Source organism: Rhinolophus hipposideros (genome assembly GCF_964194185.1).
Source record: "Rhinolophus hipposideros genome assembly, chromosome: 14".
Lineage (NCBI taxonomy): Eukaryota > Metazoa > Chordata > Mammalia > Chiroptera > Rhinolophidae > Rhinolophus > Rhinolophus hipposideros.
In genome coordinates this window covers 62116600-62136845 of record NC_138060.1, presented here as the reverse complement: position 1 = coordinate 62136845, position 20246 = coordinate 62116600, and the positions used below count along the sequence as shown (strand labels likewise).

General features: G+C 58.5%; 2 protein-coding genes across 6 annotated transcripts in view; both read left to right on the top strand.

Annotated features, from left to right (window-relative positions):
• The window catches only part of CACNA2D2 (calcium voltage-gated channel auxiliary subunit alpha2delta 2), a 133741-nt gene extending 120841 nt beyond the window's left edge, over nucleotides 1-12900 (top strand). Inside the window, exons 19-39 of one of the 5 annotated variants that reach the window (XM_081071612.1) lie at nucleotides 26-97; nucleotides 178-249; nucleotides 350-411; nucleotides 1252-1328; nucleotides 2557-2577; nucleotides 5314-5374; nucleotides 7599-7696; nucleotides 7885-7975; nucleotides 8082-8144; nucleotides 8248-8351; nucleotides 8608-8706; nucleotides 8795-8883; nucleotides 9103-9150; nucleotides 9378-9449; nucleotides 9553-9705; nucleotides 9851-9903; nucleotides 10017-10072; nucleotides 10227-10353; nucleotides 10479-10588; nucleotides 10672-10754; nucleotides 10866-12900. In XM_081071612.1, the coding sequence (XP_080927738.1) occupies nucleotides 26-97; nucleotides 178-249; nucleotides 350-411; nucleotides 1252-1328; nucleotides 2557-2577; nucleotides 5314-5374; nucleotides 7599-7696; nucleotides 7885-7975; nucleotides 8082-8144; nucleotides 8248-8351; nucleotides 8608-8706; nucleotides 8795-8883; nucleotides 9103-9150; nucleotides 9378-9449; nucleotides 9553-9705; nucleotides 9851-9903; nucleotides 10017-10072; nucleotides 10227-10353; nucleotides 10479-10588; nucleotides 10672-10754; nucleotides 10866-11006 (1752 nt within the window). In that variant the 3' untranslated portion in view covers nucleotides 11007-12900. Of the gene's footprint in view, nucleotides 1-25; nucleotides 98-177; nucleotides 250-349; nucleotides 412-1251; nucleotides 1329-2556; nucleotides 2578-5313; nucleotides 5375-7598; nucleotides 7697-7884; nucleotides 7976-8081; nucleotides 8145-8247; nucleotides 8352-8607; nucleotides 8707-8794; nucleotides 8884-9099; nucleotides 9151-9377; nucleotides 9450-9552; nucleotides 9706-9850; nucleotides 9904-10016; nucleotides 10073-10226; nucleotides 10354-10478; nucleotides 10590-10666; nucleotides 10755-10865 lie in introns of all 5 variants that reach the window. The other 4 variants (XM_081071616.1, XM_081071614.1, XM_081071615.1 and 1 more) reach the window with 4 other exon arrangements.
• Nucleotides 12901-15110: 2210 nt separating this feature from the next.
• Nucleotides 15111-19708, top strand: TMEM115 (transmembrane protein 115). The gene is made up of 2 exons (XM_081072477.1): nucleotides 15111-16463; nucleotides 18949-19708. The coding sequence occupies exons 1-2, from the start codon at nucleotides 15613-15615 to the stop codon at nucleotides 19151-19153; spliced, it is 1056 nt and encodes a 351-aa protein (XP_080928603.1). The 5' UTR covers nucleotides 15111-15612; the 3' UTR covers nucleotides 19154-19708.
• Nucleotides 19709-20246: the final 538 nt, after the last annotated feature.

Below are 20246 nucleotides of genomic sequence, written 5' to 3'. Positions count from 1 at the left end.
TGACTTCCTGCCCTGCCTCTTGCAGACCACCAACTTCCGGGAGCCTGTGACTCTGGACTTCCTAGATGCAGAACTAGAGGATGAGAACAAGGAAGAGGTGAAGAGGGGCAGGGGGTGGGGGATACGCAGAACCGAGGAGGGCAGGAACCCCACCCCTCACACCTCTGGCCCTTCCAGATCCGTCGGAGCATGATCGATGGTAACAAGGGCCACAAGCAGATCAGAACGTTGGTCAAGTCCCTGGACGAGGTGAGGGCAGGAGGGGCAGAGAGCCAGGGTAGGCCTCCTCCTCGCGCCGACCCCACCCCTGCCTGCTGGCCCAAGTAGCTGACGCAGCCTCTTCTCCCAGAGGTACATAGACGAGGTGATGCGCAACTACACCTGGGTGCCGATAAGGAGCACCAACTACAGGTGAGCGGGGCGCAGGCCGGGCGGGCAAGGAGAGGCGGCCCCGAGCTGCCTCCTCCACCCTCCCCCACCCCAGTGTGCCAAATCCCAGTGGGGCACCAGCAGCCAGGGCTGCTCAGTCCTCACCCCAGGACGCTCAGTGCCCAAGGGCCCCTCACTAACCCTTCAGGAACAAGCACCATCTGGGAGCACAGGACAGACACAAGGCAGTGCCTCTGATGGCTCCCTGCTGCCCACCCCGCCCCACTTCCCTCGCTCGGATTGTATCCCTGGGTGTCTGCCTCCAGGATGGCACCTTCGGCACATTCACTGGCCTCCTTTCAGCAAGCAGCACAGCCTGGGAGCAGGTCCCTGTGGTCAGGCCACAGCCAGGCCGTCACATCCACACCCCACGACCAGCCCAGGCTGCCCAGCACGGCGTTAGTGCCAGCCCTGCGCTCAGCTGTCTCTGGGGACTGTGGAGCCCTTCCCCACAGCAGCACCCGCCCCAGCCTAGCTCACTGACAGTGTTCTGTTCCTTGTGAGTTTGCTGCTGGCCAGCTGCAGGAGGCTGGCTGAGCAGCTGGTATTTGGGGGAAGGCTGCTGGGGGTGAGGGGTGGGATGGAGACTTGCATTGGGACTAGGAGTCCTGAAGCCTCCATGAGAAGTTGGGGAGTGGAGGGTCCAGGCTCCTAGGCCGCGAATCTCCCACCGCTAACCAGGGAGAGGTGTCCCTGCTGGTCAGGGGAGGGGAGGCCGCAGCCTAGGCGCCTCTACCCAGCTCCCAGGCCATGGGGAGGGGTGCCAGTGTGGCCCCCCTCTCCCCAGCAGTGACCCACGCCCCTCCCCTGCCTTCCTCCCAGCCTAGGGCTCGTGCTCCCTCCCTACAGCACCTTCTACCTCCAAGCCAACCTCAGCGACCAGATCCTGCAGGTCAAGTGTAAGTGGCTGACCCCTGCCTGCGCCCTGCACCCCTGCCTCTGCCCCGCACCCTGGCCGGCCCCAGGCAGCATAGCCAGCCGCTTGCAGCCAGGCGGCCCCTCCTGCCCACTCTGCCCACCCCCCAGGCACCCGCAGGCTGGGGCACCAGCCCAGAAAGTCTATGAAAATCTGCATGCTCGCCTTTTCTCAGATTTGGTTCCAGACCATTCTCTCATGGTTTCCATTGAGGTTCTGTTTTTGGTTTCTCCTACTCCGTGTCTTCCCTCTTTAGCCTGCCTGCCCGAACAGCCCTGGGGGCCGCATTCCCAGAAGATACCCCTCCTCTCATCGCTCCCTCCCCTTCTCCCTGCAGCTCTCCCCCTGTGGTGTCCCCCCCAGGGTCTCTCTCTCTACCTTCTGCCCCTTCTGGTGTTCTCACAACTCATCCTTGCTCATCTTCCTCCTCACCTCAGCCCTCATCTTCTGCCTCTCTCACCTCCCTCCCAGTACCACTCTTTCCCTTTCTCTGTTTGCCTTCTTTCTTTCTCCCTCCCTCCCTCTCCCCTCCTTCCCTCTTTTTCTTGCCTCCCTTCCTCTTTCTCTTGCCCCTCCCTGCACCCCCACCTGCTCTGTCTCCCTCCCTCTCTTCCCCTCCCTTCTGCCCATTCTCTCCATTTTTCTTTCCCACATTCCCTCCCTCCCTCTCTGCCGGCCCAGCACCCCTCCCTGCTCTCTCTTGTTTCAGGCTCCCTCCCTCTCTGTCTCACACCCTCCTGTCTCTCATCCTCTTTTCCTTCTTCTCCCAGCTCTGCTCCCTTGCTCCCCGTCTGTCCCTCTCCTGCCCTCCTACCTCTCCTCCCTCTCCCTCTCTTCTGCCTGTGGCTCCTCCCTGCATGTCCTGCGCACCCTGGGCCTCCCCCAAGAGGCCCCGGAGCCTGTGGCCCCGCCTGCCCACTGCCAGAGGTCACTGGGAGGGAGGCTGGGGCTCCGGCCCCACTGGGCGCCCCCACCTACCTGGCCGACTGGGGCTCATCTCCTTTGAGTTTTCTTGCTCTCTCTTTCTCTCTCATGTCGTTTTTTGCAAGAAGTTTCCTTTCGGTATGATGATGAGACACAATATTTTCATTCAAACAGCCATTGAATAAAATATTGTTTGTGCCCCCCCCTTCCCCTCCCCCTTTTCGTTTGTTTTTGTGTTTGTGTTGTTTTTTGTTTTCCTCGCTTTCTCTCTTGGTGGACTGTCCCAGTGCCAATCAGCAAACTGAAGGGCAAGTATATTCAGAACCAGTGCACCCTCCTCTCCCCACCCCACCCACCCTCACACCCCTGCTTGCCCCCCTCCCTGCCCAGGACCAGCCACACCCCTGCTCTCCAGGGCCCCCCTCCCAGCATCCCCTTGGCTCCTCTAGTTCTTGCCTTTCCTCCGATCCCTAAACCCCTATTAGAGCCAGAGGCCCTTTCCCCTGGCCCTACCTGCAGGGTGGTTCTCCAGCGTGTTCTGAGACATCAGGCCACCTCATCCTCTTCAGTCCCTCTGGGCAGCCCCTGTCCCCACCCCCACCTTCTCTGTCCCTCCAAGACAACTCAACAGTGGGGACAGCACTGCATGCCTCTGCACCACCTCCTGCCCAGCAGTGCAAGGGCCTGAGATGCAGGGCCCTGAGATGCAGGGCGTAGATCAGTCCTCAGAGGGTCTTTATGATGCTTATGGGAAATAGCCAGGTGCGTGAGGCTTCCTCTAAGCGAGTTTTCCCTCCTCTGACCTCTGTTGGTGGCTCCAGAAGCTGGCAGCACTCCCAAGAAAAGACAGAAGGCTTTGGAAGCATTGTGCCCTGACCCTGAGACAAGGAGGCAGGATAAGGCAGCAGGCAGACCAGACCATCCTGGGTGCTGGCCGAGGTGCTGAACCCCTGTGTCCTGATGCCCCAGTGTTCCCAGAGCCCCACCCGGGGATACTCGCTGCTCCTGGGGAGGAGGGTCCAGAGAAGGCGTTCCCCTGGGAAATAAAGGCAGACTCAGGGACTATGGGCCTGGCCAGGAATGGAAAGGGGATCTATTGGGACCCCAAGGGCCAGCAAAAGAGCTTGGAGGGAGTCAGCCTAGATGTGCAGAAAAAGGGCTCAGGCGTCCACAGGTACCCAGGCCAGAGACTTCCAGGGAAGGTAGGCAGTGAATTCACAGATCCTGGTAAGAACAAGGGGAGGGAGTGCGAGCAGCACACGAGGGTCTCTGCCACCGGCACACAGAGAGACACCCCTCTCGGAACACCTGGGCAGATGGGGCATGGAGAGCCGTGGGAGGATGTCCTGCCCCTGGTCCCCAGGGCCTGGAAGCAGGGGCTCCCCAAGAAACCCTAGGGGCTCTGTCCAGTGTAGCCCAGCAAAGAGGGTACAGCGACCCCACTGCCCTAGGTGGGGTGGGGAACGTACCCTCCTTCCACTGGCTTGAGTTGTCTCTTCTCCCCTCCCACATCCCTCCCTGTGCCCCCAGAAATGCAGAGCCCTGATAACAATGACAACCATAGATAGTCTCCCTTCCTGCTCCCCCACCTCCTTTTTCTTTCTCCTCTTCCTCCTCTCCGCCCCCCCACTCCTTCCCTGTCGGCTTGTGTCCAAACCCTACCTCACAGTCCTATCAGAAAGCAACAGTCCAACCAGTGACGACTGCCTTGCCCCTCCAGGCACCCCAAGGCCCCCCACCCTGGAATCTTGCAGTGCATTGTGGGAGTATTTGGGATCAGGGAAGACCTTCCTGCAAAAATAAAGCCCTGGGGTGACAGAGAGGTTGGAATCTGGGTGAAACGATCGGAAAGTGGTCTGCCCAGAGTGCGACAGACGGAGAGCAGAGGGATACCTTCCAGGTGCAGACCAGTAAGATGGCCAGTCCAGCTGGGCAGGGAGAGGCCGGAGAGCAGCCCCAGTGGTCACATCCCCAGTCACTCACAAACCTACCCAGACACTCCTGTACCTGCACACACTCACACATGTACACTAATGCAGCACGTGCTCTCACACACACATGCTTTCACACGCACATACACATTCACGCATGTGTGCTCACGCCCACACACATACGCAGCCCCATTGGTTGATCCTTCAACAGCACCCCAAACCTTCTACAGAGGCCCCAGCATTCCTCCCTGGCTGCTCTAGTCCAGACAGGTCCTAGGAAGGAGGGAGATTTAGCCCTTCTTCTCCACCGGCCTTCATTCCCCAGCCAAGAGGGCAAGTATGCAGGTTCCTGGAGCCCTCCTGCCACCCTCCCAGCTCCCAGACTCTCCTCCTGCAGTGTGGGAGCGTTCACAGGCACCTCGAGGCTCTCCCCTCACTCCAGGGAGGACCGCCAACCCCCACAATGCACTGCAGCCCACCCCCAGCTGCCCACACCGTCTCTGGTTGGACTGTCTGTGCCCGTGAGAAACCCCCTCGGTTTGGCCATGTTGATGCCTGACACAGAACAAAAGCAAGACCTACCAAAATGCAAACAGCTGCAGCAAAGAAAGAGAGATAAAAATCCGCAGCCAAAAGCCAATCCCCTTCCTCAAAGTCTCTTTGGAGGCGAAGGGCGTTCCGCATGCGGTGTTTTCCATTATGGATGCAATAAGAGCGAGGCTGGCGCCTCCCCCAGACCATGCATATATATTGCAGTGTGTGTATATATATGTGTGTGTGTGTGTCCGTGTATATGTGCTATACAGCCGTATGGAAGCATATACAGCCACGCCAAGGGACTCACTGCCGACAGAGGACCAGGCCCGGGCAACATATTGGCTATAACTGCCCTCCTCCTGCGATGCTGTAGTCTCCACAGGCCCTCCACCCTTCCCAACCCACCCTTTCTCTCTGGCTCGAACTTGAACGTGGAAGTGGCGGGTTCCCTCTTTGCTGGTGTCTCCCCTCCCCTCAAGCCACCCCCTTCCCTGTCCCTCCAGCCCCTTCAGCTCTGAGCCCCCTGGCCTCCCGCTTCCCCAGCCCCCGCCGGATAACCCCCCGTTTCTGTTGCAGATTTTGAGTTCCTGCTCCCCAGCAGCTTTGAGTCTGAAGGACATGTTTTCATTGCTCCCAGGTAGCTTGCGTGTGGCCTTGCTGAGGTGTCCTCCCCACCCTGACCGCCCTGGCCCGCCTCCTGCATTGCTACCTGGAGCTCTGTGTATCTGTCCTGTGCAGTGTCGCCCACCCTCCCTCCCATACATAGCCCCGTATGTGCTGCCATGTGCATACTTGGGCCATGTAGCCGAACCAGGCAGCAGTGGCCAGCTGCCCACAGCTCCGGCTCCCACCAGGTTTGGGGCGGAGAGCTCTGGACCCTCCGCTGACCTTCCCTACCCTCCCAAGCAACCAGAAGGAGCTCTTGCTGCCCTGGGCTGGCTGTCCACAGCGTGCCCCTTGATGGGCAGCTGCTGCTCTGGTTTGTGGTACCCTCCCCACCCTGCACCTGTCCTTGTCCTGTGTCAGTGTTTGTGTGGGTCTGGGGACTGAGCCAGTCGGAGCCCCTGTTGGCAGTGCCGAGTCTAGGCGTGGTGGCTCACTGAGGCTGGGGCAGAAGAGGGGATGGGGGCTTTGGGAACCTGCGTTGACTAGTGAGGGGTCAGGGCCCAGCACAGTTCCAGGCCTGCAGCTTCCCCTGCAAGCCGTTAGTGCACACACATCCTCGTGTGCACACCCTCTGCCTGATGCCCACATCTGAGGAGCCTGGCGGGCCCCCAGGTGGGAAAACCCTCCCCTGTAACCTGGGCTTTGGATGAGGGCAGGTGGCTGCAGCTACCAGAGACCCACGGGCACTCTCAGGCACCACATGGGGGCTCTGGACTCTCCTGACCTCCGTGTGTGCACGGGCGTGCATGCCCCACAAATCTCTCTGTGACTCTCGTAGATGGTGTGTTTGTATTTGTGAATCATTGTGAACGTTTCTAAGAGTTGCAGTATAAATGTGGGGTGGGCTGCGTGCATCAGTGACTGTAGAAACGTGGGAAAAGGCCTGTGTGGTCTACAGGACCTTACCCACTGAGGAGAGGGACTGTGTTTGTTTTTGTCACTTCTGTGTCTGGCTCAGGAGCGCTCAATAAATACATGTTGGGTGAGTGAATAAAGTAACCCACAAATATAAATGTATACAGGGGGGGACTGCAAGTGTCCCGGATCTCAAGGATCTCAAGCCCCGCTGTGTGGGTGTCACTCTGGGTGTATCAAGTGTGTCTTCCACACAGAAGTACAAGCTGTGCACTGCACAAAGGCCCTGGGGGCCAGGGAGCAAATGCAGCTGAGACCCAGTCTCAGGTGCTCTCACCAAGCTGTGGGCCCTAGCAGAGCCTGGGGAAGCAGCACATTTTTTTCTTAACTTTTATTTATTTAAGTGTGTTTTTCCAGGACCCATCAGCTTCACGTCAAGTAGTTTCAGTCTAGGTGTGGAGGGCGTAGTTCACAGCGGCCCATGTGGGGATCAAACCGCCAACCTTGTTAAGAGCACCGCGCTCTGACCAACTGAGCTAACCGGCTGCCCCAAAGCAGCACGTTTTTTAAATCCCCACAAAGTTGCTGCCATACGGGCCAGTGCAGAGGTCTCTGGTGGCAGGGGTATGAGTGAGGAATTGGGCAGGAGAGACAGCTCGATCTCCCAGGGTAGAAAGACTACGTGCCAAGACTTCTTGGGAAGTAGAGCCCAAGCAGGCCTCCAAATGCGCCATCACCCCCATGGTCTCTGAGCCCTGTGAGGGCCTTGAGGTGAGGGATTTGGCCTGTCCACCTCTGGGGCAAGAGCATCCCAGGCAGAGGGAATAGCCAGTCCGACGATCCATATGTTCCCACTGACTTCCTGACATGCTCTGTGGTGTGATGAAAAAACAGGCTCAGGGAGCTTGAGTGAGTTGTCCAACGGCACACAGTCAGGAAGCAGCAGGAGGAACGTAGGTTGAGGTCTTAGACTCGGTTCACTAAGCCAGTTCTGGGACTCCGCCCACCTTGTGCCCACGGACCACTACAACATACAGGTGGGTGAGCCCGCTAGGAGGGCCTCCCAGACACATAGGGGAGGTGGGAGGCTCTGCAGGGTCATGCCGAGAAGGGAGAACCTACCAGAGTAGAGGAAGCAGACCCTCATTCTCCTGTCAGCTCTGCCCCTCCTGAGATCTGGGAGCCCGCCAGGCGCCTCATGGCTGCAGCCTGTGAGAACACACCTGCCCCTCCCTGAGGCCTGGGCTTCTCAGCCAACAGCCAGGCAGACCTTCTGGGAAGCCTCGACGCTCTGCTCTATCCAGCACCCCAGCCCACTCTTCTTGCCCCCTCATCCCCAGAGAGTATTGCAAGGACCTGAATGCCTCAGACAACAATACCGAGTTCCTGAAAAACTTCATTGAGCTCATGGAGAAAGTGACTCCAGACTCCAAGCAGTGTGAGTGCCTGGTGGGGCAGCGTTGAGGAACCCAGGGAATGGGCAGCTGTGGAAATCCGCAGGCCCGAGCTAAGGGTAGCGCCTGGGCCAGGTCAGGGGAAGGCTCCTGTGGGAGCTTTGCGGGGAGGGGGTGAGTGGGCAGGGAGCCACAAGAAAATGCCCCCTCCACCCTTACCGTCCTGTTCCAGGCAACAACTTCCTTCTGCACAATCTGATCTTGGACACGGGTATCACACAGCAGCTGGTAGAGCGCGTGTGGCGGGACCAGGATCTCAACACGTAGGCACCACCCAGCATGTGGGGGCAGGAGGCTGGGAGGGGCCCAGGGGCCCTGGCCCTACCCTACAGAAGGCAGGCCTGTGACCTCACCTCCCTGCTGCCCCAGGTACAGCCTTCTGGCCGTGTTTGCCGCCACCGATGGTGGCATCACTCGCGTATTCCCCAACAAGTAAGTGACCTACCCCACTGTCCCAACACCCTGCCACTTCCTGGGACCACTGGCCACCATAAGCTACCCCTTCCATCAACCTCTGCCTGTCTTTGGCGACCAGGGCAGCTGAGGACTGGACAGAGAACCCTGAGCCCTTCAATGCCAGTTTCTACCACCGGAGCCTGGATAATCGTGGCTATGTCTTCAAGCCCCCACCCCAGGATGGTGAGTGTCCTCCCAGGGAAAGCTCAGCCAGGGCTGGGCTCTGCTCTCTGAGGCACGTCTCAAACACCAGGCTAGCTAAGACAGGGACAGATGAGAAGAGATGGAGAATCTGTGCCAAATACTATGCTGGGTGCTGGGTGCGTAGGCTGGGCTCAGCCTTGACTTGGGCTCCTGGGTCAGCAGGGCTCAGCATAGAGTGGTCAGTGTGGCTGCCAAGCCTGGTCCTGACTGCCTGCCCCCCTGCACCCTCCCCCAGCCCTGTTCAGGCCTCTGGAGCTGGAGAATGACACGGTAGGCATTCTTGTCAGCACAGCTGTGGAGCTCAGCCTGGGTGGCCGCACCCTGAGGCCAGCAGGTGAGTGCCGAGGCCAGAGATCCAGAGAGACAGTGGGCACGGTGCCGCCAAGCATGTGGGCATTGATGCTCCCTCTCTCTCCCCATAGTGGTGGGTGTTAAGCTGGACCTAGAGGCCTGGGCTGAGAAGTTCAAGGTGCTCGCCAGCAATCGTACCCACCAGGACCAGCCTCAGAAGGTACTTGTGCAGGGATGGGGGCAGTGCCGGACAGTACCCCTTCTGGAGTCCCCGGGAACCCCTAGCAACCCTGCCACTCAGCGTGTCTCTCGTGCCCCTGGGGAGGCAGGGGTGGGGAGGCAGGGGCGGTTGCAGACGGCCTGGGGAGCCGGATGGATGCCGGGTGAGGGAGGGCGGGGAAGCGAGTGGGCCCCTGACCGTCCTTGCTCCGCCCAGCAGTGCGGCCCCAACAGCCACTGCGAGATGGACTGCGAGGCGAACAACGACGTATGTGTGCCCTGAACCCCAGCGTCCCCCCCCCTTCTCAGTCCCAAGTGCAAGTCCTAGCCCCTCCCTTGGCCTGTGGGTCTCAACATCCCACCCTGAATGCACAGCTTTACCAGAACGGGGGGAAGTGCTGCACCCTTCACCCCACCACCGGGTTGCCAGGGTCTAGGGAGGAAGTTGTGGGCCAGGGCCCCTCTGCATCTCCCTTCCCCTTCCCCACCTCCCAGGACCTTCTCTGCGTCCTCATTGATGACGGGGGATTCCTGGTGCTGTCAAACCAGAACCAGCAGTGGGACCAGGTGAGGATCAGGAAGAGGGTAGAAGGAAAGGGTCCGGGTCCGAGCCTTCTGCAGGCTTGGCATCGCCAGCCCTGTGGTTACTGGTCTCTCCCGGCATCCCCAGGTGGGCAGGTTCTTCAGCGAGGTGGACGCCCACCTGATGCTGGCACTCTACAATAACTCCTTCTACACCCGCAAGGAGTCCTACGACTATCAGGCAGCCTGTGCCCCCCAGCCCCCAGGCAATCTGGGTGCCGCTCCGCGCGGCATCTTTGTGGTGAGTGCCAGCAATGCCTGGCCCGGAGGTGAGAGGGCTGGGAGACCCGCCCCCAGATGACCTCCCACCTCTGGCAAGAGGGGTGGGGGTGACCGGGCCCAGGGGTAGAAGTGGCAGCCCCCCGTGCCCCCTCTTTCTACTTCAGCCCACCATTGCAGACTTCCTTAACCTGGCCTGGTGGACCTCAGCTGCAGCCTGGTGAGTCCCACTGGAGTCAGGGAGGGTGCTCTGTGGCCGGGAGGTCTCAAGTGAAGTGGGGCAGGGCACTGGCCTGTGTTGACCACTCCCACTCGGTGACCCATGCCCTGCAGGACCCTGTTCCAGCAGCTTCTCTATGGCCTCATCTACCACAGCTGGTTCCAGGCAGGTAGGTAGGGCTTTGGAGGCCCCTTGTCAAAACTCCTCCCCCGTCTACCCAGAGACCGACCCCAAAGGGGGGGCGGGGCTTAGGCTGAGAGCAGCTGAGGCCCGAGAGGTTCCAGGGTGTAGGCGTGGGGCTGAGGCGCTCTGGGCCTTCGCAGGTCCCGCAGAGGCCGAGGGCAATCCCGAGGCGCGCGAGAGCAGCTGCGTCATGAAACAGACCCAGTACTACTTCGGGTCGGTGAACGCCTCCTACAACGCCATCATCGACTGCGGGAACTGCTCCAGGTGCTGGTGGGAGCGGGCTGGAGGGGAGGGGCGGGGCGGGGAGGGCTGGGGGCGGGGCCCGGGGCGGGGCCTGGACGGAGGGGTGGCGAGAACCTCGATGCCCCGCCTTTCTGTGCCGCCTCCAGGCTGTTCCACGCTCAGAGATTGACCAACACCAACCTTCTCTTCGTGGTGGCCGAGAAGCCGCTGTGCAGCCAGTGTGAGGCCGGCCGACTGCTCCAGAAGGAGACGCACTGTATCCTGCCCCGGCCCCCCGCCCCCTCCCCTCCGCGCGCCCCCTCCGTGCCGCCGCCTCCTTGACTCCCCACCCATGCCCAGCGGACGGCCCGGAGCAGTGCGAACTGGTCCAGAGACCGAGATACCGGCGAGGTCCGCACATCTGCTTCGACTACAACGCGACGGTGAGGGGCCAGCACCTGTCACCCGCCCCCTTCCCCGAGGGCTGGCGCGGCCCTGTGCCCTCCCCTACCCCCGCGCTCCCAGGGCGACCAGCTCCCTCTCTCTTCCCGCAGGAAGATACCTCAGACTGCGGCCGCGGAGCCTCCTTCCCGCCGTCGCTGGGCGTCCTGGTGTCTCTGCAGCTGCTGCTCCTCCTGGGCCTGCCTCCCCGGCCGCAGCCTCACGTGCACGCCCACGCCTCGCACCGCCCTTGAGCCCCCCTCCCGCCCCCGCCCCAGGCCTCCCCGCCTCTCCCCTGTGCCCTGCCGCACACTCCCCTCCTTAGAGCCTCACCCCCTCCTTTACTGAAGGACCTGAACCTGGACGCACCAGGCCTCACAAGGGGGCGCCGCAGATCTTTGGCCCCCAAGTCACATCTGCTGCTGAACTGTGGCAGTGTCCCCAGAGCCCTCATTCCCACTGGACTCACCCATCCCCGGGCTGGGACAGGGAAGGCACAGTACTGGTGCCAAAGCAGGCCTCAATGCCCACCCTGCCTGGACACTCCCTCTGTGTGGGAGAACTAGGCCCTACCCCCTGCACTCTTCTAACCTGTCCCTTCTGCCCCACCTAGGACCAAATCTGGATTCCCTGGGAATAATTGAGGACGTTGAGGTGGGCAGTTTGAGGCCTGTCCATCCCAGCTTAAGTCTTAGCAGGAGAGAGGTTCCGGGTCAGCCTCCCAATGGACTCCTGCCCTCTCAGGCCTACATCCTCCTCTCCCTCCCCCAAGCCCTGGAGGTGTCCAAACGTGACAATAACACTGGCTGAGACAAAACCGCATACACACCTGGAGCCCTGAGGGCAGAAACTGGACTCACATTAGACATACCCCAAAGGACACACAAACAAACACAGACATGCACACCATGGGGTGGGGTGAGGGTGGGGGCTCACAAAGCCTTACACAGGGCAAGAGGTTGATGGGAGGGTTGGCACATGCGCACTCCATCTCTTGCTCACCACCCCCCTCGAATCTGACCTGCAGCCCAGCTGGTCCTCCATCTCTAAAGCTGAATGTCAAACAGTGCCAAATGCTGGGGCAGAGGGTGAAGACTCCTCTGACCCACCCTAGCCGCCAGTGTCCCCTACATGCCCCTCACCCCCCCCCCAGGTGCTCATTGTAATCATTTCTCAATAGTGTCAGTCCCCGGTGGGACCACATGTCACTGCCTGCACCCTTCAGCAGAGGAACTAGACATTGCCCTTTGCCTTAGCGGGGTGACTTGAGTGCTCCTAGCTGGGCCATCCCACCCCCAATCTGGCCCTTATACACTCAAGCCTGTGCCCACTTCCCGTTTCCTTCCCGCTCACACACACTCCCTGCCGCCAGGAGGCCAAACTGCTCCTCCCTGCTGAATACACACTTGCACATGCATAGGCACACATACACACACTCTGTGCACACAGAGGCTGGGCCTGGGCACATCACACCATTCATTCTGGTCATATCCCCCAAAGGCATCCCAGCCTGGGGGCCATTGGGGGACGGAGGGCAGGGGCATGTGGCTGTGGGGCTCAGAAGGACTGGGAGGAGGGGGGAGGGGGATGCATTAATTAATGGCTCCGTTAATTAATGTTATGTTGCTTGTCGCTTTCTCAGTGTGTGTATGGTCCATGCCCACTGCTGGTGCCAGGGTGGGCACCCACGCTGTACACCCAGCCTAGATGCCAGCCATGTCTTGCGGGGGCGTGTGTGTAACTGTAGTGTAGTCAGGTGCTCAATGGAGAATATAAAAATAAAAAAGGATCAAACATATACAGAAAAATATATATTTTAAGTTTAAAAAACAGAAAAACAGACAAAACAGTTCCCATCAGGTAGTTGTCCAACCCCCAGCTGGGTCTGATCTTTCTCAATACCCACCCGACCTGGCTGTCCCCTTACCTCGGGCTCGGGGATCTGTGGGGGACTGGGGGACCATTTCCTTTTCTCTGCCCTTTTTTTTTTTTGGTTATTGTTCTATTTTGTACAGACAAGTCGGAAAAACAACAGCGACAAAAGTCAAGAAACTTTGTAAAATACTGTGTGTGTGATTCCTTGTAAAATATTTTCAAATGGTTTATTACAGAAGATCAGTTATTAAATAATGTTCATATTTTCACTTCAAAATAGTTCCCATCTACTGTGTCTACCCGTGGGTGCCGATTGAGTAGCTTGAAGACAAGTGACCTTGACCTCAGAGCCCCACTTAGCACTCAGCTGGAAGTGAAGGCCATAGCAGTCCAGGTCCCAGGTGGGCGTAGGTCCTCCTAAGTGCCAGATAGTTTAATCCACTGTCTTGTATAATCGTCTCAAAAGCATCTGGGAAAAGCTGTCTTTTAAAAAAAAGAAAGAAAGCCTCCCAAAGGCTCAAGGAGATGAGATGCGGGTTTAGGCATGCATCTGGCCATCAGGTCAGACTACCAGAGTCTAGTGGGCAGGTCCTCCACCCAAAGCGAAGAGAGAATACCTGGCCTGACTCCAGCATCTGGTGCTTGAGGGCCCAGTGCCCCTGTCCAGAGAAGCCAGGGTCTGGTCCACCTAAAAGTATGACCGCTGTCCCTCCCAGGCCAGGGGAGACTCAAGGCCCGGTGCTCTCGGTGGCCACTGCTGCTCATACTGGAACCCAACTCTGAGTCAGTTTCTGCAAATCCTCTCAGCCCTCCCTCTGACCAGCCCTACGCCTTTATTCATTTTAATCTCAACCCTCTTAATAGTCAACTTTAGTCTAGGTGACCTTCACGTTCTTTTCAGGGGGAAAGACATAATCACCAGTGCAGAGGTTTCCCGGTGCTCCTGACTCACTATGCTCAGCACTCAACCAGTGGCAGCCAGCTGAGTCACCACCACCTTGCAGTTGGGTCCTAGTTGGGTCCCTATATTGCAGCTGCGCAAACTAAGACGTAGAGAGGAGAAATACTTTCACCCCAGATGCGACGAGCAAGAAATTAGCAAAGGCCTGTGGCTAGGGGGCCATAGATGCTAAATAAGTGGAGGAGGGCATTCCAGGCCTCAACAGAGAAAGGCACCTTTCCTCACTCCTCTGGTGCTGGCCACAGAGCAATGCCTAACTAGCAACCCCGGAGAGAGCCCCCATGGCCCCAGTGGCCCCAGAGGTCCAGTGGGTAGGGCTGCCAGATAAAATACAGAACATCCAATCAAATCTGAATTTCGGATATTGAATATTTTTCAGTATGTTCCCAATATTACATGAGACATAACTATACTGAAAAAAATTAGGGACATGCTCATACTAAAAAATAATTCATGGCTTGTCTGAAATTGAAATTTGAGCAGGCTGTATTTTGATTTGCTAAATCTGGCAACCCTACCCTGGGGTGGCATCCTGGGGGAACCCAGACGCCATGCAAAGATAAAAGGTGTCAACACCCTTTGTAATCTGGAAGGTTAAGCACACGTTGGCAGTGGTACTGAGATCAGTGGCTGAAAGGAAGGATTCTGCACTTTATAAATGTAGTTTGTCAAATATGCGTATTTTTTAAAAAGTAACTCGAGATACAAAAAAATCAGTTTGCACAGCACACAACCTGCTGGAAGCCACCGCCGCAGTGAAGTGGGGACCCAGAGCCAGTCTTTTCCAAGTTTGTGAGGCGACCTCTCTTCCTCTGGCTCAGCAATCAGAAGTTTGTGGTGGGGAGGTGAGTCACTGAGAGCTGCCCAGCCTCGCTCCTTTGGGGAAAGGCGACCTGAGTATGAGTCACGACTCCACCTTACTTGTAACAAGGGCAGCGTGGGCAGCACACTCACTGAGCACCCAGGGTGAACTGGCATTTTACACTCCGGTCCCCCTTGGACCCTCACGGTGGGTCCTGCCATCACCTCCATTTGTTGGTCCATAAAACTGAGTTTCAACAAAGTCCAGGAACTTGGGCAATGTTACACAGCCACCAAATGGCAGAGCAAGAATTCCAACCTGGGTCGAGCCCCATGCATCCCATACAACCTGAGTAAGGCATGTGCACATTCTTACCCACGCACCTGCCCACAATGACACACCCACTCAGATGTACATGCATAAAGAGCCACTCTTGCAGGGGAATTCAGCAAGTGTGTGGCCTGCAGTTGGGATGCCGCCGGTACCCGCCGCTTTCCCAAGATTAGTGATGCTCCTTCACCCACTCCCACCTCCCGAGAACCGACGGAAACGGTCCTGAGAACTACAGCTCCCAAGCACACCCTCCTCTCACTACCTGCGGGAACGGCCGGGCGCACAGCCTCCTGTGACTTGTAGTTCTATCCAGAAACCGGATTTCCGCTTGTCTCCAGCTTCGGCCACGGACTCGATGTCCCAGCATGCCACGAAGCCGGAAGACCTACGCCAAGAGGGCATCCCACCGCCGCTCGCGGCGCGCAAGCGCAGCACCCCTGTTTGTCGGCGCCTTGGAGAGGGAGGAGGTACGGTGGAAGCCAAGACCTAGGCCGAGCCGTGGCTGTGCACACTTGTCTCGGGCCCAGAACTAGGCTCCAGCCTCGCGCGCACCGTAGGACCCTGGAGTGGATGGAGGAGGCCCAGCCCTGAGATCAGCACCAGCCCCAGTAGCTGGCGCGGGGCCCTCCGGGCGGGCAGGCAGGCGTGCCGAAACCGCCCCGGGCCTTCCCTCGGGTCCCGGCGAGGGGCCTAGGCCCCGGCCCTGCAACCAGGACCGGCTCGGCCCTTTGGGACCGGAGCCGACCCGACCAGCAGTGGAGCCGTCACCGGGGCCATAGGTAGTGATTAGGTCGAGCCCGGGCCTCCCGTCGGGGCCGCACTGGGACGAGGCCCCGGGGAGGCCCCTGGCCCGCTAAGCGCTTCCCTCAGCCCGACGCCCGTTGGGAAGATGCAGCGCGCCCTGCCGGGCGCCCGCCAGCACTTGGGGGCCATCCTGGCCAGCGCCAGCGTGGTGGTGAAGGCCCTGTGCGCCGCGGTGCTCTGCCTCTACCTGCTGTCCTTTGCCGTGGACACGGGCTGCCTGGCGGTCACCCCGGGCTATCTCTTTCCTCCCAACTTCTGGGTCTGGACCCTGGCCACCCATGGGCTGATGGAGCAGCACGTGTGGGATGTGGCCATCAGCCTGGCCACCGTGGTGGTGGCAGGACGCCTGCTGGAGCCCCTCTGGGGGGCCTTGGAGCTGCTCGTCTTCTTCTCAGTGGTGAACGTGTCTGTGGGTCTGCTGGGGGCCTTCGCCTACCTCCTCACGTACATGGCTTCCTTCAACCTGGTCTACCTTTTCACAGTCCGCATCCACGGCGCCCTGGGCTTCCTCGGTGGTGTCCTGGTGGCGCTCAAGCAAACCATGGGGGACTGTGTGGTCCTGCGAGTGCCCCAGGTGCGCCTCAGCGTGGTGCCCATGCTGCTGCTGGGGCTGCTGCTGCTCCTGCGGCTGGCCACGCTGCTGCAGAGCCCCGCGCTGGCCTCCTACGGCTTCGGGCTGCTCTCCAGTTGGGTGTACCTTCGCTTCTACCAGCGCCACAGCCGAGGCCGAGGGGACATGGCCGACCACTTTGCTTTCGCCACCTTCTTCCCGGAGATCGTGCAGCCTGTGGTGGGGCTGTTGGCGAACTTGGTGCACAGCCTCCTGGTGAAGGTAAAGATATGCCAGAAGACAGTGAAGCGCTATGATGTGGGGGCCCCGTCCTCCATCACCATCAGCCTCCCAGGCACAGACCCTCAAGACGCAGAGCGGAGAAGGTACTGTGGAATCTTCTGAAACCTTGTCGAGCTAGGAGAATAGTGATTAGGTCGCATTCTGTCTGTCAAGGTGCTTGCTGTATCTAGGCTGGCACATTGGGTCACATTGGGGCAGACTCAGAAAGAGATCAGATCCTGTTTGTGGCCTTGAGGAACTCAGCATGTAGGTGTCTAGGCTCCAGTAGGTGCTTTCCAACATTAGGGACTGTTGCCTTCCTCACCACTGTGGCCGCTTAACAAGTCTCAAGAAATGCAGTTTCCTTGGGTGCTGTGTGAGGGCCTGATGGAGAACCCTGGCCTTGTCTCAGTCTTGGAATCCTAGACACTGGTTCCATGGGAGCCGGAAACAACGTGCTGGTCCTAGAGGAGACCTGGGATCCTTAAGAGGCAGTCCAGGCCACCGCAATTTCCAGTGGCTAAACCATGTTCTCTTCCTGGGTCTTAATTCAGATACTGTGCTTCACTGCCACTTATTGAGAGGGAAGCTTGGAGTGTTACTAGACTTATCCTGCCCTCCCGCAGGCAAGTGTTACCAAACCCAGGGGACAGGCCACGTGACCCCAGGGAGTGGAGACAACCTTTTCATTATGTGTAAACCAAGACACCTGCACCATCAGGAGGCCCAGCTGAGTTACTCAGTGCACCTTGGCCAGGGCAGGTCTTTTTTAATCCATCTCTTTGTCTCTCCCAGGTCTGTGGCCTCTCTAGCGGTCACAACTCTGTTTTCAACATTATTCCTGGGGGTGTTTTTTGAGGCAATTACTTGAGTAGTGAAATCTGGAGCAGGCTCTGTTCCTACTTTGCATTTGTCAAAGGCTCCTGCTCTTGCTCACCTGTGAAATGGGTCTCAGAAACGTTATGAATTCAGCTGAAGAGTGAGTGCTGTGCTTACTATCCACTGGGGCTGTGGAGTGGGGGACGCGTCCCTTTCTTAAAAGAGTTTCCAGCAGGGGGACCACAGATTCCACCGATCAGTAAGGTCCAAGGTGGCAGGTGCTACAGGCCATGATTGTGGGCCCTGCAGTTTGTGTTTCTGTGGCTGATGAATCCTAAAGATTGAGGTCTGTCTTAACCTTACGCAGCAGAGGAGATGGAGCCAGAAGGGCTGGGCCTGGTAGAAACTGAGCTGTCCTCAGAGCTATTCAGGGGGCACCAAGCCACAGTGGCAGCCCCTCCTCCACTGAGAGGTCTTGGATTGCTAGGGTTGGCTGGACATTCAGAATACCTCTGCTCGGGCCCAAGGAAATGAACAGGTGGAGGCAGGTCGGGGGGTGTCAGGAGATGGGTTCTTGGCATAGCCTTGCGGTTGTGAGCTTACTTGGGGATGAGGGTTACTCCTCCAACCACTTTGACATCTGGCTGCTTTGACATTTGGCTACTCTCAGACCTAAAGGGCTACTAGCAAGACACAGGGTTTCCTATCTTTGACCCTGTGAGGAAGCCACTGCCTCTCTCCATTGGCAGGCCTTTGACAGAACTGACAAGGCAGTCTCCATCTCCAGGGTGGGAGCGTGGGTAGCAGCAGAGCAAGACTGTCCTGTCTGTGCCAACTTGCCATGTGCCAGGTTGGAGGACAGAGTGGAAGTCTGCTGGGGCTTTCTGTGCCCGTCATTATTGCCTCTCCTGCCATGTTCCCTGGCATGGTAAAGATTTTGGTTCTCTGCTGGAACTTGGAAGGCGAAACAGGCTGTCCCCCATGCTGGTGGCACAGAGGTGAGGCATCAGGGGTCCACTGTCAGGCCCTGTGGTACCGAGTGCACGTACGTACCTTCTTCTAGTGAACTTTCCCACCTCCACCCAGAGTGGGGTCTCCAAAGGTCTGCCCAAAACCTGTGCTCTGGCCTGTGCTATTTGTCCTTCCTCTCTTCCTGCAAGAACTCGGTGTATCCCTACTCTAACACAGAAACTAGTGACTTTGGGGCTTCTTCTGGGAAGAGTATTAGAATCGGTTCAGAGGGGTGAGCTGACCCCAGTTGGCCCTGCTTCCCAGGCTAAGAGCCAAGTCAGGCGCTTGAGTTCCACCCTTCCCCCACAGACCCCTGCCAGGAGGTTCATAACACCTCTCACGAGAGCAGAGAAGTAATCACCCTCTCCAGTGATGCCAATGCCCAGGCAAACTCCTATGTCCAGGGATTTGCACTTCTACCCATCTACCTGGGGGTACCAGCTCTGCCCACCTGTATGCACCACCCTCAGAACCCTTCCTGGGGCTGGCCTGTGGGCAGTGGGGCAGACACCCAGCTGGCTTTCTCAGCCTGGAGGTGCCCCACCTTTGGAGAGAAGGTTCTACAGCCTTTGGATCCTCGTTCTGATGGCAGAGTGAGTCCTGATCCAATCCCTGAGGAGCCCTGAGCCCTGCACGGGGATGGGGAACACACAGGATTCTGAATGATTTTGAGAGAGGAATCTGAGTGGTAAGGGGAGTCAGCTTCATGGGAGAAGAGTCCAAACCCAGAATGACCTCTCATCTTTCCTCTGGCCCCAGGCAACTGGCCCTAAAGGCCCTCAATGAGCGACTGAAGAGAGTGGAAGACCAGCCCGTCTGGCCAACCATGGACGACGATGAAGAGGAGGCCGGGGCCAAAGTGGACAGCTCCCTGCCCTCAGACACGGCCCCCCTACTCCCAGGGAAGGGGGCTGCCCCAGAATCCAGCCTGATCACTTTCGAGGCAGCTTCCCCGAAGCTGTAACCCCAGACCACCGTGAGTGTAGCACCTCCTCTCCCAGTTCCCCTCGACCCCTCAGCTACTCCAGGGCACTACTCTGAGGAGAGGGAAGATGGCCTGCTGGGGCTTTCCACAGCCTCCTGCTCTTTCTCGCCAACACTACCCAGGACTCTTGCTACCTGGTTCCAACTCCAGACAACCACTAAGTCAGGCATGGGGCCTCGAAGCATCAGCCAGCCTAGGCCATCTGGGGTAAGACTGTACCTCAGCCAGCAGCCCAAGCAAGTGGCTGCAGACACTGGTGCCACAGCGCCTGGGCCAACCCCCACGCCTGATACTGGTTGCCAAGAGCCCTGAGCCAAGGCAAGGATTTGCCAAAAACGTTCTGGGGGTCCAGCCAGTGCAGGACTGCACATCCCCGCCCATCCCCAGAAGGACTACGTTCATGTCAAGATTTTGGTTCCCTCTGCTGTGGCCATGGTTGAGCAGCCACAGCTCCCAGACATTTTCTACAGGACCACCTGAGTGGGCAGCCGAGCCCAGCCGTGCAGTATCAATAAAGCAGTTCTTTGAGATACGATTCCTGGGCTCTGTCAGACCACCTTGTGCAGTCCCCTCATCGTGCTCAACTGCAAAATGAGATAGGACTTTAGGTTCAAAGGACTCAGTCCCCATGGCAGCTCCAGCTGGATAAGGCCATTGCCCGCACTCTACCTCCCCCACCACACCTGCGCACTGTCAAGCAATCTTCCCAGAGCTGTCACCTCCCACCTTTACTCATTTTCTCTCTCCCTCCTACCCCCAGGCAGGGAGGCCCTGCCCAGGGAATCAAACGATTGTCAGACCCCTCTATCATAAGGAATTGTTCTCAGCCACAGCTCACCCCCAAGAGAGTACTCAGTGCTTGCCACCTACAGAGACAGCCCATCGCCAGCTCCCATCCTGTCACTGTCCAGATCTAACTACCACAGCTGGAGACTCCAGCCCAGTGGGCAGCTGGGAGACCAAAAGGACACACAGAGGTACCATTCGCAGCCACAGCCCTAGGGCCTGGGTGGCATGGGACACTCAACAGCCATGGAGATTTGTGTGCAGGTAGAGCTTCAGCCCGTCAGCG

Bases quoted from the DNA above. Each gene is read 5' to 3' on its own strand.
- TMEM115 (XM_081072477.1), top strand. From the start codon at position 15,613: ATGCAGCGCGCCCTGCCGGGCGCCCGCCAGCACTTGGGGGCCATCCTG. The intron at 16,464-18,948 runs GTACTGTGGAAT...CTCTGGCCCCAG, and splicing joins CAAGACGCAGAGCGGAGAAG to GCAACTGGCCCTAAAGGCCC.